At 41.6% G+C, this 17,184-nt stretch overlaps 1 protein-coding gene across 9 annotated transcripts in view; it reads left to right on the top strand.

Moving 5' to 3' along the window:
- DIP2A (disco interacting protein 2 homolog A) overlaps window positions 1-17,184 on the top strand; it is a 104,127-nt gene that overhangs the window by 37,025 nt on the left and 49,918 nt on the right. For 6 of the 9 annotated variants that reach the window (XR_004901228.1, XR_004901227.1, XM_036017541.1 and 3 more), the window contains 4 exons: window positions 5,053-5,172; window positions 6,572-6,781; window positions 9,955-10,089; window positions 15,780-15,899. Coding sequence is in view for 7 of the 9 variants with exons in the window: in XM_036017541.1 (XP_035873434.1) it covers window positions 5,053-5,172; window positions 6,572-6,781; window positions 9,955-10,089; window positions 15,780-15,899 (585 nt within the window). In the remaining 2 variants the exon portion in view is untranslated. The remainder of the gene's footprint in view (window positions 1-5,052; window positions 5,173-6,571; window positions 6,782-9,954; window positions 10,090-15,779; window positions 15,900-17,184) is intronic. The other 3 variants (XM_036017536.1, XM_036017538.1, XM_036017540.1) reach the window with 2 other exon arrangements.

Consider the following 17,184-nt stretch of genomic DNA (forward strand, 5'->3'; position numbering starts at 1 on the left):
TATTAATAAGTGGTTTTCTATCCTTGTGAACTTTATTTTAGTTCTAATTCTTCTTTTTCCTGAATATAAGACCTTTATCATAAATGTGGTTTGCCAATATTTTCTCCTAGGCTTTGTCTTGTCTTTGCATTCTCTTAAAGTGTCTTTTGAAGAGCACAGATTTGTAATGTTAATGAAGTCCAACTTATCAATTCTTCTAAGTCAATAGTGCCAATCTTGTGCCTCAGTGTAGTTTTATGTTTCTTGTGCTTTGTTGAATTTCTTTGATCTGTTGGTTAATCTGTTTTTGTTTGTTTCTCAGACACCAGACAAGATTTTAAAGTGTTTCAGGGTATCTTGTTTTCTTCTTTGATCTCATTATTGACCCATTCATTATTTAATAACATGTAATTTAGCTTCCATGTCTTTGTGTGTTTTCAGTGTTCTTGCAACTGATTTCTAGTTTCATAGCATTGTGGTCAGAGAAGATGCTTGGTATGGTTTCAGTATTCTTAAATTTATTGAGAATTGTTTTGTGTCCTAACATGTAGTCTGTTCTAGAAAACATTCCTCATGCACTTGAAAAGTATGCATATTCTGCTGCTTTGGATTGAAATGCTCTGAAGACATCAATTAAATCCATTTGACCTAGTGTGTCATTCAAGGCCGCTGTCTCCTTATTGATTTTCTGCCTGGAAAATCTATCCATCAAAGTCAACTATCCATCATAGTCCCCAACTATGACTGTATTTCTGTTGTTCTCTCTCTTTATGTCCATTAAGATTTACTTCACATATTTGGGTGCTCCTATGTTGGGTGTGTAAATGTTTACCAGGGTTATGTCCTCTCATTGGATTGTTCCCTTTGTCATTATCTAGTGTTGTTCCTTGTCTCTTACTATAGCTTTGGTTTTAAAAATCTGTTTTGTTAGATATAAGTATTGCTACCCCAGATTTCTTTTCCTTTCCATTTGCATGAAATATCTTTTCCAAATCCTTTACTTTTAGTCTGTGTATATCTTTCAACCACAAGTGGGTTTCTTGGAGATAGCACTGAAAAACACACAAAGTCATGGAAGCTAAATAACATGTTATTAAGCAGAGAATGGGTCAACAACGAGATCAAGGATGAAATCAAAAGCTACCTTTAAACAAATGAAAATGAGAACGCAGCAATCCAAAATCTGTGAGACACAGGGAAAGCAATCCTAAGAGGTTAATTCATAGCATTACAGGCCTATCCCCCTAAAAACAAGAAGAAGTTTAAATAAACAATCTAACTTTACACTTAAAGGAACTTGAAAAGAACAACAGGCAAAGCCCAAAGCGAGTAGAAGGAAGGAAATAAAAAGATTAGAGCAGAAATAAATGAAATAGTCTTAAAAAATGATACAAAAGATCAATGAATCCAAGACCTTGTTCTTTGAAAAGATAAACAAGATTGACAAACCTTTAACCAGACTTATCAAGAAAAAAAGAGAGAGGACCCAAATAAATGGAATCAGAAATGAAAGAGGAGAAATAACAACTGACACCAAAGAAATACAAAGGATTATAAGAAAATATTGTGAACAACTAAATGCCAACAAACTGGACAACATGGACAAAATAGATAAACTCCTAGAAACACACAATTTTCCAAAACTAAATTAGGAAGAATCAGAGAGTCTGAATAGACAGGTTACACCTAGTGAAATTGAAGCAGCAATCAAAAAACTCCCAACAAACAGAAGCCCTGCACCGGATGGATTCATAGGTGAATTTTACCAAACATTGCTGGAAGAACTAACACTTCTCTTCAAACTATTTCAAAAAGTTCAAGGGTAGGGAAGACTTCCAAGCTCATTTTATGAAGCCAGCATTATCCTAATTCCAAAACCCAGCAAAGACACTTCCAAAAAAAAAAAAAAGGAAATCATAGGCCAATATCCCTGATGAACATAGACACTCAAATTCTCAACAAAATATTAGCAAACTGAATACAGCAGTGCATCAAAAGATCATACACCATGATCAAGTGGGATTTATCCCTGGAATACAAGGTTGGTACAATATTTGCAAATCAATAAATGTGATTCACCACATAAACAAAATGAAGAATAAAAATCATGTGCTCATATCAGTAGATATAGGAAAAACAATTAATAAAAATATAACATCCATTTATGAGAAAAACTCAGAAAAGGAGGAATAGAGGGAACACACCTAAACATGATAAAGGCCATACTGCCAGCATCCTACTCAATGGGTAAAAACTATAAGCGTCCCTCTTAAGAACAGGATCAAGACATGGATGTCCGCTTCCACCTCTCATATTTAACATAGTACTGGAAGTCCTAGCCACAGCAATCAGACAAGAAGAAATAAAAGGCATCCAAATTGGAAGGGAAGAAGTAAAACTCTCTTTGCAGATAACATGAGACTGTACATAGAGAACCCCAAAGATTCGACTAAGAAAATACTAAATCTGATAAATGAATTCAGTAAAGTAGCAGGACACAAAATGAATATCCAGAAATCAGTTACAGTTTTACATGCCAATAATGAACTAACAGAAAGGGAAATTAAGACATCACTCCCATTTATAATTGCTTCAAAAAGAATAAAATACCTAGGAATAGCTCTAACCAAGAATGTAAAAGACCTGTACTTGGAAAATTATAAGGCACTGAGGAAAGAAAGTGAAGAAGATCCAAAAAAGTGGAAGCACATACTGTGTTCACGAATAGGAAGAATTGACATCATTAAAATTTCCATACCAGCCAAAGCAATCTATAGAGTCAGTGCAATTCCTATCAAGATTCCAATGATATGTTTCTCAGAAGTAGAACAGATATTTCAAAAGTATACATGGAACCACAAAAGGCCCCACATAGCAACAGTGGTCCTGAGAAAAGAAGAACCTTGGAGGTTGAAGGAATGAATCATGCTACCTAATACCAAACTATACTACAAGTCCACTGTAATCAAAACAGCCTGGTAGTGGCATAAGAATAGATATATACATCAGTGGAACAGAATGGAGAGCCCAGAAATAAAGCTACACCTTTATAGTCAATTAATATTAGAGGGAGCAAGCACCTACAGTGGGCTAAAGATAGCTCATTCAGTTAATGGTGCTGGGGAAATTGGACAGATGTGCATAATAATGAAACTAGACTACCTTTTTACACCACACACAAGAATAAATTCAAAATGTATTAAAGCCTTAAATGTTTGACCTGAAACCCTAAAAATAGTAGAGGAAAACATAGGCAGCAAAATCTTAGATATTTCTGGTAGCAATATTTTATTGGATATATTTCTCTAGGCAAGGGGGGAGAAAGGAACAAATGGGACTACATCAAACTAAAAAGGTTTTGCACAGCAAAGCCTTTGCCCGAAATCAAAAACAAAATAAAAAGCCTACAGAATGGGAGAACATACTCACCAGTATATCTAATAAGGGGTTAATATCCAAAATTCATAAAAAAGTTTTATACAAAAGCTTCTTTATACAAAAGCTTCTTTATACAAAAACTTAAAGAAGTTTTTTACAAAACTCAACACCAAAAACCAAACAACCCAATTAAGAAGATGGACAAAGGACCTAAATAGATACTTCTTCAAAGAGGACATACAGATGGCCAATAGACATTTGAAAGGGTGCTTAGTATCACTAATCATCAAAGAAATGTGAATTAAAACCGCAGTGAGACATCATGTCACAGCTGTTAGAATGGCTATAATAATAAATCAATATACAACAAGTGCTGGTGAGAATGTGGAAAAAAGAGAACCCCTTTGCACTGTTGGTGGGAATGCAGATTGGTGCAGCCACTGTGGAAAGCAGTATGGAGATACCTCAAACAATTAAAAATTAGGTCAGCCTTTTGCCCTAGTGATCCTACTCCTGGGAGTATATTTGAAGGAACCCAAACCACTAATTCAAGAGAACATAAGCACTCCTATGTTCATTGCAGCATTATTTACAATTGTTAAGTCATGGAAGCAGCTCTAGTGTCCACCAATAGATGAGTGGATAAAACAACTATGGGACATTTACAGAATGGAATACTACTTGGCTGTAAAAAAGAAGAAAATTTTACCCTTTGTGACAGTACAGATGAACCTGGAGAACATTATGCTAAGTCAAATAACCCAGTCAGAGAAGCACAAATACTATATTATTTCAGTCATATGTAGAATCTCATGAACAAACTGAACTAACACGCAAAATAGAGACAGACTCCTGCATAGAGAGCAGGATGACAGCTAAGGTGGGACGGAAGATTGACGTGTATAGTTAGAGTCACTGCTGTATCTGTTGAAGGGGCTCCTGGATTTGTCTCTCCTTTAAGCAGCTTCTTCCAAGGGTATTTCACTTCTATGTCTGGGTATATTTTTATTAGACCCTGGTGTTCAAATGATAATTTGGCTGGATATAAAATTGTAGATTCAAAACTTTTTCTTTGTTACTATGTTTCCTTCTTGCAGCTGGGTGGTTACTGTTGAGTCATGTCCCTCTTTCTTAATCCTTCAAGATGGTTTACTCTCTCTTTCTGGAAGCTTTTACAATTGTCTTGTTGCCTTTGATGTTTGTAAATTTTATTTCAGTACATGTAAGTGTGAATTTTTAATTTTTCTTGATTAGCAGTTTATCTGCCATTTCCCTGTAAGGTTCTTAAATGTTTTAAAAACATCTTGTTGGAGAAAAACTTTAATTGTACAGAAGTGGTCTCATGCAATTTTTTTGTCCTTAGTAGGTTTTGCTAGAGGAGCAGGTTCAAGTCATTTGGAGTGGTTTATGACGACAGTTGGAGACACATTTAAGTTTATTTGCTTTATCTTATCTTCAATTTGGGGGATTTTAAAAAATTTAGTTTTCATTTATGACTGTGAAAATATTCATGGTTCCAAAGTCAAACCTACAAACAAAGGAATATTTAAAGAAATCTTAGGGCCAAAATGTGAGACACGCAAGTAGGCACAGGGTGAGCTTGGGTTGCTTTTACACTCAATGAAAGCCATGAACCTTAATTTTGGTACTTCATAAACAATGTTTTAAAGACTTTTTATTGCTGTTCCTATGTAGATGTTCACACTGAAGCCGTGCAAGCAGCTTTGGCCAAATACAAAGAGAGGAAGGTGCCTCTGCCCTCGAAAAGGCGGTCTGTTCTCGTGCATTCATCTCTGGAAACCTGCACCCCCCCAGGTACTGGTGAAACTGGGTCAGGAATGTCCCAGGGGTGTTTCAGACGCTTGGTGTTGTAACTTTCTTTCCCGCTGGGTTGGAATATCCTTCTGACTTGTAGTAAAGAGTTGGAAAATGGAGATTGAAAATGTTTATGTATGTGCAGTAGTGCTTACCTAAAAATTTGTGGTGCACACAGTATACTTCTTACCCAAACAGATAATTGCTTTTTACAGACTTATTGTGTAAATTTTAGGTTTTTGTTTTTTCATTACTAAGATGCTATCTGTGTGTCTTAAAGAAGAAAAGAACCTAAAATGAAAATTTAGTGGTATGCAAGTGTTCCCTGGATTAAAATTTGTTAAATTATTCGCTTATTTACTGTGTTGTTACCAGGCCTTAAATGGGAGAGGAGAAGGCTATCTAGAGGATTTAAAATTTTTACTTTGTTGTTTGTTGTTATTGTAATTAGAAATGAAACCTTTAAATGGAGTTTCTCTTTGTCAGTGATGTTTTGTAAGCTTCCTATTAAATTATCCCACGTGTTGGTTTAATGACTTTGTGTCCATGCACATCTGTTGCCTATCTTGTTATGTAAGTCATGAGACTGGCGACTGAAAGCCCAACACCAGATTCACAAAATAATTTAGTGTCCTGGTCATGCTTTCTTGCTAAAAAAGAAGAAAGTTCATACTATTGAAAAAAATCTAAGAAATGGCCTTCAAATTACTCTTTCTACCCAATTTTTAAGTACTTTAAAGTAATTGTGAAACCTGTAATAAAATGCATAGTCATACAGACTTGATAGAACCTTAATCATGGTTAATTTTACTGACTGAAGCAGTTTTCTTGGGGAAGGAATTCTTTCCAGAGTCCATTCCTGCTTCCCCTAGGGAGAGGCAGGTGAATGGGGTGAGGGAGGCACATAGGCTACAGCCCCTGCCGCCCACGTGCTTTCTCGGGAGGTGAGCTGCTCCTTCCCTGCAGGGTTCTCAGCCGCATGAAGGTGGTGTAGGGGTCGGAGTGAATGGTCTGTAGCAACACTGGATGTTCACAGAGCGTTCCCCAGTTGGAGTCTCCTTTGATATTTGGGGCCCCACCAAGCAATGTTCCGCAGCCACGCTGGGAGCCTGTCTTCGCTCCCAGTGTGTAATGTCCCAGGACTAAGACCTCTGGGGGAAGCTGGGGTCTTAAAGCCAGTTTTCCCAGCTAGGGTCCTTTGGATCTTCCAGTTGGTTGATGCAGGCCCTTCTAGATTGAGTGTGACCTTTGCCGTGACTCCTCAGCCACGTGCGGGTGCGGCTGTGCAGGCATACAGGGCAGTGCGGCGCAGGCTGGGAGGCCCGGGTGCCAGTGTGGGAATGGCCTTCCTCAGCGACCCATCCCTACATCACGCCTGTCGTCGTTATTTTAACCACAGACACGTCGTCTGCCTCAGAAGATGAGGGCTCTTTACGGCGACCCGGGCGACTCACCTCCACTCCGCTCCAGAGCCATTCCAGCGTCGAGCCCTGGCTCGACCGGGTCATTCAGGGCTCGTCCACCTCATCCTCCGCATCTTCCACCTCATCTCACCCGGGAGGGAGACCTGCCGCCGCGCTCGCAGGCCCCGCGGCCCACGCCCACATAGGTCAGTAACGGTTTCCGTGGCCTTTGTAGGACAGGGGTGCCTCTGCGCCCGTCGGAACCTGTCTTCTCTTTTTCATCTGGAAAATGGCTTTTTGGTAACAAAAGTAGTCCTTGCGACTTCTGTGGTTGATGATTCCAGGCGCTCTGGCATGTGGGCCTTCCCCGTGGGCAGAGAGAAGTGTGTGGTGTCTCTCGACGTGTGCTCCCCGCTGCTCTGGAGGGCGGGCTGGCACAGGTGGCAGGTGCCGAGTGGGTGTTCAGTTAGATGTGCCCATAGTTGCCCCGATGGTCACCCTTGGCCCGCAGCCACGACATTGTCTCCGCCTTTGCTCGTGTGCACAGCTGTGGGTCCATCAGTTTGCTCGGGAGGTCCAGGATAAAGAACTCCTCAGCCTGGACAGCGATGACAGTCAGAGCTAAGTCACAGAGAAGCACAGACCTCTTCCAAATCATCCGATCTTTACATTACATTACTGTTAGGGGAAAAGTACAAACCTTTTCATTACTTGAAATCACATTTTAAAAACAAACAGTAGCATCGTTAGCTGTGTTTGGCTAACACACAGCACCCACATGGGTTCTTGCATGAACACCTTACAGAGTGTGATTGTGACCCCTCTGTTTTCTAGATGTGGAGGGAGGACAGAAAGGTTGATTGTCACTGACCTGAGATTGCACGCCTGGCTTAGCATCGAAGCCAGCCCGACGGTGTTCTTGCTTCCTCTTCGTTCTCTTTGCTGTTCGTTGCTGTTCTGCTCGCACTGAAGGCGCGTGTGGCTGGTGTTGTCCGTGGGGTCACAGCAGGCAGGCTCTGGGCTTGGGTGCTGAGCTGCGTCATGTAAAATCTTGGTTATTTGGCCGGGCTGGGACTACTCTGGGTGTTTTAAGTGGCCAACGGCTTTAGTCTCACCATCCTCTGTGGGCACAGCACTGAGGTTCTTCATTTTAAGTTTATTGCCTCTGCACGGAGCCCGTTTCTGTTGAGCATGTGTCTTCTGCTGCGACGCGAGTCATAGGTGAGGACCCCCGACGCCGTGCTCTGCGTCAGTGCCCAGAGACCATGGGTGGTGGGGGCAGCTCGCCGTCGGGGCTCCCCAGGACAGCATGTTTCACAACAAAAGGCCCCTTTGGGAAAGAGCCCACCCAGACCATTTTGGTAGCTTTTCTGCATGTCCTGTGAATGGGCAGTGGTTAATGTCCCCCTTCCCTCAAGGAGGTTGACAGTGGATAGCTTGAAAAACAGTTTCTCCACCGATTTATTAAAAAACTGCCCACAGGTCAGAATGTTTAACCAGATGGCCTTCGACTTCCAGTGGTTGTGGGTCTTTTAACAAAGCACTTAACTGTAATGTGTTTGGGGAAGGGGAGGTGTTTTTATTCTCTGAAAGGCCCTGACTGTGAAGATTCACGAGTTGGGTGCGTGACCTTTCGGTGAGCACTCTTGGTCTCCTCAGGCGTAGCTGAGCCTGTCTGTCTCCCACCCCACTCGCCTGGCCTCACACACACACTGTGATTAATTCCAGTAACGTCTAAAGACTTAACCTGGGCTCCGTGTGGTACCCTACCGTGGGCTACCGTGGACGGTAGCCTTTGCGTACTAAGTGTTTGCTGAACATAGCGGCTTGAATTTCTGAACGTGAGAATACTCAATTTCTCTCTCTCCATTATAAAAACCATCCTTTGTTTTAGTTTTTAACAGTAGAGAGTTCCTCTGTTTGGGTTAAGAAAAGAAATAACAAAGAACAAGAATATTTAGGTAAAAATTTAGAGGTAGAACATATTATTAGGTAAAAGTCATCTTAAAAGTATATCATTTTCAACTTTAGATTAAGGAAATCAAATAACAAACATTTGCACACAAATATAAATATGTATATTTAAAAGTAGTACTTTTAGTTACACAGTAATTAATTTTTATTTTGAAGGTGGTTTGCTTATTTTATTCAACTATTTTAAAAACTACAGTTATTATTACATTTATACCTTTTTCATGAATTCTGTTAAAATCATTTATTCTTTTTGCTGAATTTGGAAAGATGGGTGATTTCTTTTTAAACTGAAAGAATGTTATGATGGGAATACTTTAAAATGTTAATTTCTTCAATGTCCAGCTTTTCCAGGGTTATGAAAACTCTGTAATTAAATTTAGATTTTTCCAAATGGTATTTTCTGCTGTGTAGATAGTGAGTTTGTGTTTTGCTTCCATATAATTTCATCTTTCTGTGTATTTTAAATTTCTGCCTAGGTTGTGAAATGATAGGTAAAAGTTCAGAGTGTAAGATACGAGCGTGCCGTCTGCGAGGGCAGGAGCGTTCGTTAGAAGATAAAACGGATTATAGTTGCCACTGACCTAGGCTAATGTCCATCTCTCAAGTGGACCAGTATCTGCCCTAGTGTCAGGGCAAGGCCCAGTTTCTGGTAGTTGGACAGACACGGTGCTTGTCCTAGTGGGAGACTCCACCAGACCGATAATGTGAGAGCAGTTCACAGTCAGCCAGCGTCCCCGAGCAGATCAGTGTGCCATATGATGAAAATCAACACAAAGATGTACATTTCAGACAGTGGAAGGGGGACTCTCTAAACATTTTCTGTCTCTAACTAGTTTGTCTTTAAACAAATACATTCTGTTCTAAGAACTTGGTTGTAGTCTCTTAACAGTGAGTTGTGTTGAACTGGCCACGAGGGTAGTTTTCATCTTTGTAGGTTTATTCTTTGAGGACTGTAAAGGTCTGTGTCTTCGGGACATCCAACATACTCTTTAGGAGAATACAGGGTAGTCTGTTTTGTTTTTTTTTTTCATAATATAATGAAAAGTGGTCCAATAATTGATTTAAAATGTGTTTCGGCTTCATTGAGGGAGATTTCTGAGTAAAATCTCAATGGGAGGCGAGTCTGGGTGTGCCTGTGTGTGTGCTGTGGTCAGTGGGGCTGGTCTGGATCCCTGTGGGCACTGGACAGCCTTCCTGCACCCAGGTCTGTGTGCCGTGTTTGGGAGCTGAGGGTTCACTGGGTCCTTGGGGGGCTTTGGTTGATCCGAAAAACAACATTATCAGAATGTCATGCTCCTTGCTTAGAAAGCGCAGCTAGAGAAACTTGACTCAAATGGGGTTTAAACAGCAACGTAATGATCTTCTGAATTAACAACACTTTTGTTTTGGGTTTGTTTTTCAAAAGCAGATCTGCACTCTGCCCCTCCTGATGTCACCACTGGCCTTGTTGTGGAGCATTCGCACTGTGAGGGTCCACAGCCAGCCTCTGTGAGAGGCGTCCCTCGGGGGTGCGGTGGGCGCCTCCTGGACACAGCGGGTGGTGAGCATGTCTTCCTTTCTCCTTTTGGCACGGCCGAGCACAGGTGCTTCACAGGTACTGAGCATCCCTTAGTGTACCGTTATAGCAAACCTGAGCCAGTCAGCAGTTACGACCCTTTAGTGCATGTTTATCACAGAAAGCACCCTGTGCAGAAAAGATCAGAAATACCTGTGGAATTGGTCCAGTGGACCAAGGAGAATAGGGTGGAGAAAGCCTCCAAGTTTGAATTGGATGCAAAAGGAATTTGGATCTGCAATAGTGTAGGAAAATGAGGAGCGTGTAAGGTTTTTACTTGGACATAGTGTGGCCCGCACAGCAGGTCCCGCCTGCCGCACAGCAGCCTTGTGCCTGCACACCGTCCTCGGCAGCCTGTGGAAGGGGCGCAGGAGCTGGCACGGTTCCTGATGTGCGAGCCCCATGCTGCCAGTGCGACTTCAGTGTCCTGCTTAGCACCGTTTCCTTTTGAAACAGCTAAGTTCTGTCAAAGTCTCGGGACGTTTTCTTTCCCACGTGCCAGGTTTGAATGGCAGAAAACTCCAGAGGATCTCCCGTCTAACACAGAGGAACATGTGTTTTGATCCTTCTAAGCAGAAGGTCAAATTTGTTGAAATCTTCTAGTTCTTTGTCCAAACACAAAAGGAAAATACTGACTTCACATGAAGCAGCCTTTCTGTTGATTAGATAGATTTGTATCTGATTTATTACTCTTTATATTTGAACGAATTTAAGAACTTATATTTGAGCTATGATTGACATGTAATCAACCCCATATATTCAAAGTATGCAATTTTATATTTTAAGATGTGTGTATACCCATGAAATCATCCATGCAATCACGACAGTGAACACATCTGTTCTTCAGAAAATTTTTTGTGCCCCTTTATCAGAACTCCTGCTGCCTTTTTTGGCTCCTCCTCAGGAAACCACTGATTTACTTCTGACACTGTAGTCAGTTTGCATTTTCTAGAATTTTATATAAAAAGAATCATACTGTACTTACTTTTTATTGTCTGGGTTCTGCCACTCTACATACTTATTTTGAGGTTCATGTTCTCACATGTATCATTAGTTTATTCCTTTTATTGGGGAGTAGATTTCATTGTGTGGTTGCGCTAATTTGTTTATCTGTTTCCCTGTCGATGTATATTTTGTTTTTTTTCTAGTTTTTGGCTATTCCAAATAGAGCTGCTTATTCATGTCTTTGTGTGGTCGTGCACTTTCATTCCTTTTGGGTCAATCAGTACCAGGAGTGAAATGGTAGGTCTGCGATTTCCTTAGGAAATCGCCAGGCTCATTCTCCTGGTGTCTGTATCTAATTTCCCATTCCTGCCATTAGTGGGGTGAGTTTGGTTCCTCCACAGCCTTGCCAGCAGTTGGTATCGTTGGTTTTAACTGTCTTAATAGGTGTGTCAAGGTGTCTCATAGTTTGAATTTGCATCTCCCTAGTGATGGATGGTGTTGAGCGTCTTCTAATGTGCTTATTTGCCATCTGCATGTCTTTTCAAAAGAGTCTGTTCTAACCTTTTGCTAACTTTTTAATGTGCTGATTGTTGTCTTGCTAAGATTGAAGAGTTCTTTATGTATTCTGGATACAAGTTTTTTTTTAAAAATCAGGCTTATAATTTATATTTTTTCCCAGTCTGTGGCTTGTGTTTTCATTCTCTTAACGCCTTTCAAAGAGTAGAAGTTAATTTTTTTTCTATTTTTATTTTAATCATTGTTCAAGTACACAAGTTAAATTTTTGATGATGTCCAGTTTACCAAATTTTTCTTTTATGGATCCTACTTTTGTGTCCTATCTAAGATATATTTTCCTATCTCAAAATCATAAAGGTTTTCTATATTTTCTACTAGGATTTTATACTTTTAGGTTTTACATTTAGGTGTATGATTCATCTGAGTTAATTTTAACATGGTGCAAGAAATGCATCACACTTCATTTTCTTATATATGAATATCCAGTTGTTATAGCATCATCTATTTTAAAGACCATTCTGTCCCCACCAATCTTCTTTGGCATCCTGAATGACAGTCAGTAGGTCATGTGTGGGAGGAGTCTATTCCCAGGCGCTCTCTGTGGTTCAGTTGCTGTATTTGTTCATCCTTATGCCGATAGCACACTGTCATGATGATTGTGGTTTTGTCTTGAAATCGCGTAGCTTGTCTTCAACTCTACTTTCGATTTAAATTTTGCTTTGACTATTCCACTTCTGCGTTGTAACATATTTTAAAATTAGCTTGTTAATTTTTACCAAAATTCCTGTCAGATGTTGATTGATATTTCACTGATTCTCTGGATCAATTTGGAAATAACTGGTATCTTAACTATTATATACTTCAGTTGATGAATACCGTATATTTTTTATTTAATTTTTATAAAAAACTTTAGCACTGTTTTATAGTTTTCAGTGCACAGGTATTGCACATATTTTGTTAAAATTATCCCAAAATATGTTACATTTTTTATGCTAATGTAAGTGATATTTAAGTTTTTTTCCCAATCATTTGTTGCTAGTCTATAGAAATATGGTTGATTTCTTTTATATGGACCTTATATTAGTTCTGGTAGGTTTTTTGATAGATTCCTTAAGATTTTCTGCATACATGCACGGTTGTATTATCTGTGAACAGAGTTTTACTTCTCTTTCCGAATTGTCTGCCTGCAGGGACGTCAGTATTTCCAGCTTCACTACAGTGGCTGGGACTTGCAGTTTTCGTTAGAAATGTTGAGAGGGGACATAACTTGTCTTATTGTTAATTGTTGGGGGAGAGTGTTCACTCTTTCATTTTTAATTGTGATGTTAGCTGTGGGTTTTTTATAGATGCTCATAATCAGGTTGAGGAAGTTCTCTTTTTTCCTAATTTCCTGAACATTTTTATCATGACTTTCGTTTCATGATCTTTTTGACCTGTTAAGCTCATCATGTACGGTTTTTCTCTCATAGTTTGTTAAACACAGCTCAGGTGTGCGGCAGGCTGTGCTGCGCAGGTGCATGTGGTGCACTGTTATACCGCCACACGGCAAAACTGCCTGATCATGCGTTTCTCAGAATGGATCCTCGTTGTTCCGTGATGTGTGACTGTGATTTTGAGATTTAGAAGTTTGTTAATGTTCTACATAATCAAAACATAAAGTATGGGAAGAGCGAGGAGAATCCTAAAACTGAAATCGAGCAGAAATAATAAACAAACATGACTGTATTTCCAAGAAATACCATAGCCACACTCAAGGGGGTGATGGGGAGAGAGCAAATACAGGTAAGTTCTGGACACAGTATTGGACGGCACACCCTCCACTTTGGACACGGTTGGGTTGGAAGCACAGCAGATAAACTTTGAACTCTTGTTAGTAGGTTGTTTTTGTAGCGCTGTGCATGAAGCAATTTGAAATTATCCTATAGTCTTGATAGTATTGAGCAAAGGCGTTGATGCTGTTGGGGGCAAGGTTCTCACTGTGGAAGAGGGACATCCAGCAATAAGCTATAAAAGGCAAGAGAGAACTCTGTGGAGGAGACTGGGATTGGAGGTGTTGGTGTGGACTCACGATTTCTAAGATGCGAGTCTGTCAGTTTACACACATCTGTGCACACATGTGCATTGTCCTTGTAGGTGTGCATGTGTGTCTATGAATACATGAATGTGTGTATACAGTTGTATATACTTTTAGCTCTGTCTGTTGAAAGAAGCATGGACACTGAGCACACCTGGTGACTAGATCTTGGTCTTTACTCCCTTCCCACTGAGGACAGCCAGGGCTGCTTGGGAAGATGTGTGATTTCAGGGCAGGGCAGGGCAGGGGAGTACAAGTGACTGAAACATCTCATAATGGAATGGAAGGAAGTGCTTAAAACACGGTGGGGCATGTCACAAGTCAACTTGTCAAGGGTCCTGCTGGCCAACTCAGGGACAGTTTGTGCATCAGATACAACCGTGATGATCTGTAACAATTAAGAAAATAGGCATCCATTAGTTCTCTGATAATATTGTAGAGAGACAGACAGATAGATGGTAGATGACAGACAGATGACAGACAGGATGCCAGGTGTGGACTGCTCAGTGTGAACTGAGTGCTAAAGTTGGGAAAGAAACCGCAAATGCAGGGAGAAAGTTCAGTGAGGGGCAGGATGTTCGTGTGTTGCTGAAGTGTCTCCTCACAATCGCGTGTTAGTTGCACAAGAAACAACAGTGACGATGTAGCGGAGAGGCCGGGCAGTACCTTGGGTGATGAAGTCAGCCTCTCCGCGCGGGTGGGTGGGTGTCCCAGGAATCTGGATGTGCTATCACGTGGCACTTCAGCCAGGAATGCAGCACTTGAATCGAATCACAAAAAACCTCATAAAACTCAAACTGAGGTATGTTCTACTTAAGAAAAAGAAAGAACGGCACTCTTTCAAAATGTCAGTGTTATAAAGGACAAAGAAATATTCTGGACTAGAGGAGACTGAAGAGACGTGACGGGTACTTACATTTGTTGGTGCTAGTCGGGCCCGGTGTTGGAGGAGGGGACGCGCTGCAGACAGACAGTACGGTGTCAGCGGCCCTACCTGCGGTCGGGGGTAGGGGGGTGCCGAGGCCCTTCGAGGCCCGGGCCCTGCTCACTCCTGCTCTCAGCTGTCTTTCCGAGTCGGTTCTCCTTGGAGCGCCCACCGCCGTGTCAGGTGTTCGTGTCTGTTTGCAGGGGCACGTGTTGTTATCCAGCGGATGGGTGGTGGGCTGTTTAAGGGCAGGCTCTTCCTGACGTTTTTGCCCCCAGAACAGCATTTCTTAATTATTGAGAATACCAAAGAGCTTTTAGTTCATGTGGATTGTAGCTCTTGATATTTGCCATAATTAGAAATTAAAACTAAAAATTTTCAAAAATATTTAAAAATAATAAACTGATTATAGCTTAATATAAGTAACTCATATTTGAAAAATGTGCACAGTAAAATGAAAATTTAGAGAGGAAATGGGCGTGTTTTCTGTTGTTGCCACTGGTCTAGCGGTGGCATAATAGCATCATCTGGTTCTGTGTCTCGTCCCCATTCAGTCTGTTCTGCTCTGACTTGACGTGTGGCCTCTGGGAGACCACCCTGTGCTCTTGTGACAGGAGGAAAGTGCGAAGGGAAATGCTGCCTCAACATGACTGGGGAAGGCAGTTGGCCCCTGAATGGCGCGGGTGCTGCACTGTCGAAAGTCAGTGCGTAACTGACTCCCTGAGAACATTGTCCCTTGGTGCCTGCAGGGGGTCGGTTGCAGGGCCTTCCCGCAGGTACCAGAGCGTGCAGTACTCAAGTTGCCCGTGTAAAATGGCACTGGTTGGTGCATATGTTCGGCCCGCCACGACCACGGACTCCCAACCACAGACTGGAAAACAGTGCAGGTGTTGATTTCAAAGTCTGTGTATAGTGGACTTGTGCAGTGCGAACCTGTGTTGTTCAAGGGTCGGCTGTAGTTTGACCTCATGAACCTCCTGAGAGTCTCAGGCACCCCCAGGGGTCCCTGGACCACTTTGAAAACCACTAGCTTAGAACAAATTCTACTTCCTAAAAGGCATTCAGTTAAGATTTTTTAATGCGTTAATTCCAAAATGCCTGCCTGATGGGGCAGCACTTTTTATTCATGTGGCCGGTCACTGGACCTCGTTTCCGTGTCCTGTTCTCCAGAGGAGGTGGCGTGTTCTAGCCTTAGCGCTCCTTTTCCCGTGACAGGTGTCCCTGTGAACAGCAGAGTGTCCTCCAAAATCCAGCAACTTCTGAACACCCTGAAGAGGCCGAAGCGCCCTCCGCTGAAGGAGTTCTTCGTGGACGATGTTGAGGAGCTGTTGGAAGGTGAGCATCCTCAGACTTGGGTTTGTGTGTTCGGACTGGGTGGCCGTCACGTCTAAAGATGCAGGCAGATGCACACCCTCCGTGGGCTACTGCTGTGCTGTAGCACAGCGAAGTGACGTCCTCTCTGCTGGCAGCCTCTGTGGTTCCCGTGTGTGGTGGTGAATTCAGCATCACCTGTGACTGCCGACTTTACCTGAACAGGTGGAAAATTCATTGCTTCGTAGTTGAGATACTTAACGTTTCTCTGTGCCTACGATCCAGTGGCTAGTACTTTATAAGACTACTTACAGGGTTGCATTTTACTTACATTATTAAAATTTTGTTTTTTTTATTGATTTTAGGGAGAGAGAGAGAGAGAAAAACATTGATTTGTTACTCTGTCTATTGATGCGTTCATTGGTGTTTTTCTTGTATGTACCCTGACCGGGAATCAAAACTACAACCATGGTGTATCAGGACGGTGTTCAGCCAACTGAGCTGCCTGTGCAGGACCTATTTAAATTTTATTTAAAGTTTAAATCTTAAATATTCCTCTTACCATGGTTTAAAGTATTACATCTTTGGCATAGTTTTGGCCCTTTTTCAGAAATTTAGCCTCTTATTTATGAGTGTGAGATACAACAAGGTCTGTCCAGAAACTATCCAGCCACATAATAGGAAAAATAAAGCCATTTACTGAAGAAGATAGAAGAGATACTGTCCATAGGACGACGCCTCAGTCCCCTTCCAAATAGGCCTCTTAGAACCTCACACAGTTTTCCCCGTCACCATCAGCTGCCCTGTCATATTTTCCTGCATCTCATCAATGGCCTGAAATCTCTTCAGTTTGGGGAAAAGCTAGAAGTTGGCAGGGCACCAAATCTGAGCTGTAGGGGGTCTGAGTCACCTAGGTGATTCAACGTTTCGCCAAAAAACCTGCAGTAGACGTGATGCATGAGCAGGCACGTTGTCGTGATGAAGCTGCCAGTCACCAGTTGCCCATAGCTGCAGCCTTCTGAATCATCCAAATAGTTTCCGCAATGTTCAAGCTTAACCAGAATTTGATGCAGATTCGTTGCTCTTCTTACACAGTCATTTTGAATGTGACGGCCACACAGTATACAGGCTCGCTCAGTGGCATGTACCTCCCCCACTGACTGGTACAGTGAAGTCATCATTGCTCATGCGTGTGCATTCCAGTCCGCTCTCCTTGGCTGCCAGGTTACATCGATGTTGTGCAGCCCGTTCTTGTTATGTTAGCAATGGTTGGACTTTTTCCTGACAGACTTTGTATATTTAGAAGAAA

Source organism: Phyllostomus discolor, chromosome 2, assembly GCF_004126475.2.
Source record: "Phyllostomus discolor isolate MPI-MPIP mPhyDis1 chromosome 2, mPhyDis1.pri.v3, whole genome shotgun sequence".
Taxonomy (NCBI): Eukaryota; Metazoa; Chordata; class Mammalia; order Chiroptera; family Phyllostomidae; genus Phyllostomus; species Phyllostomus discolor.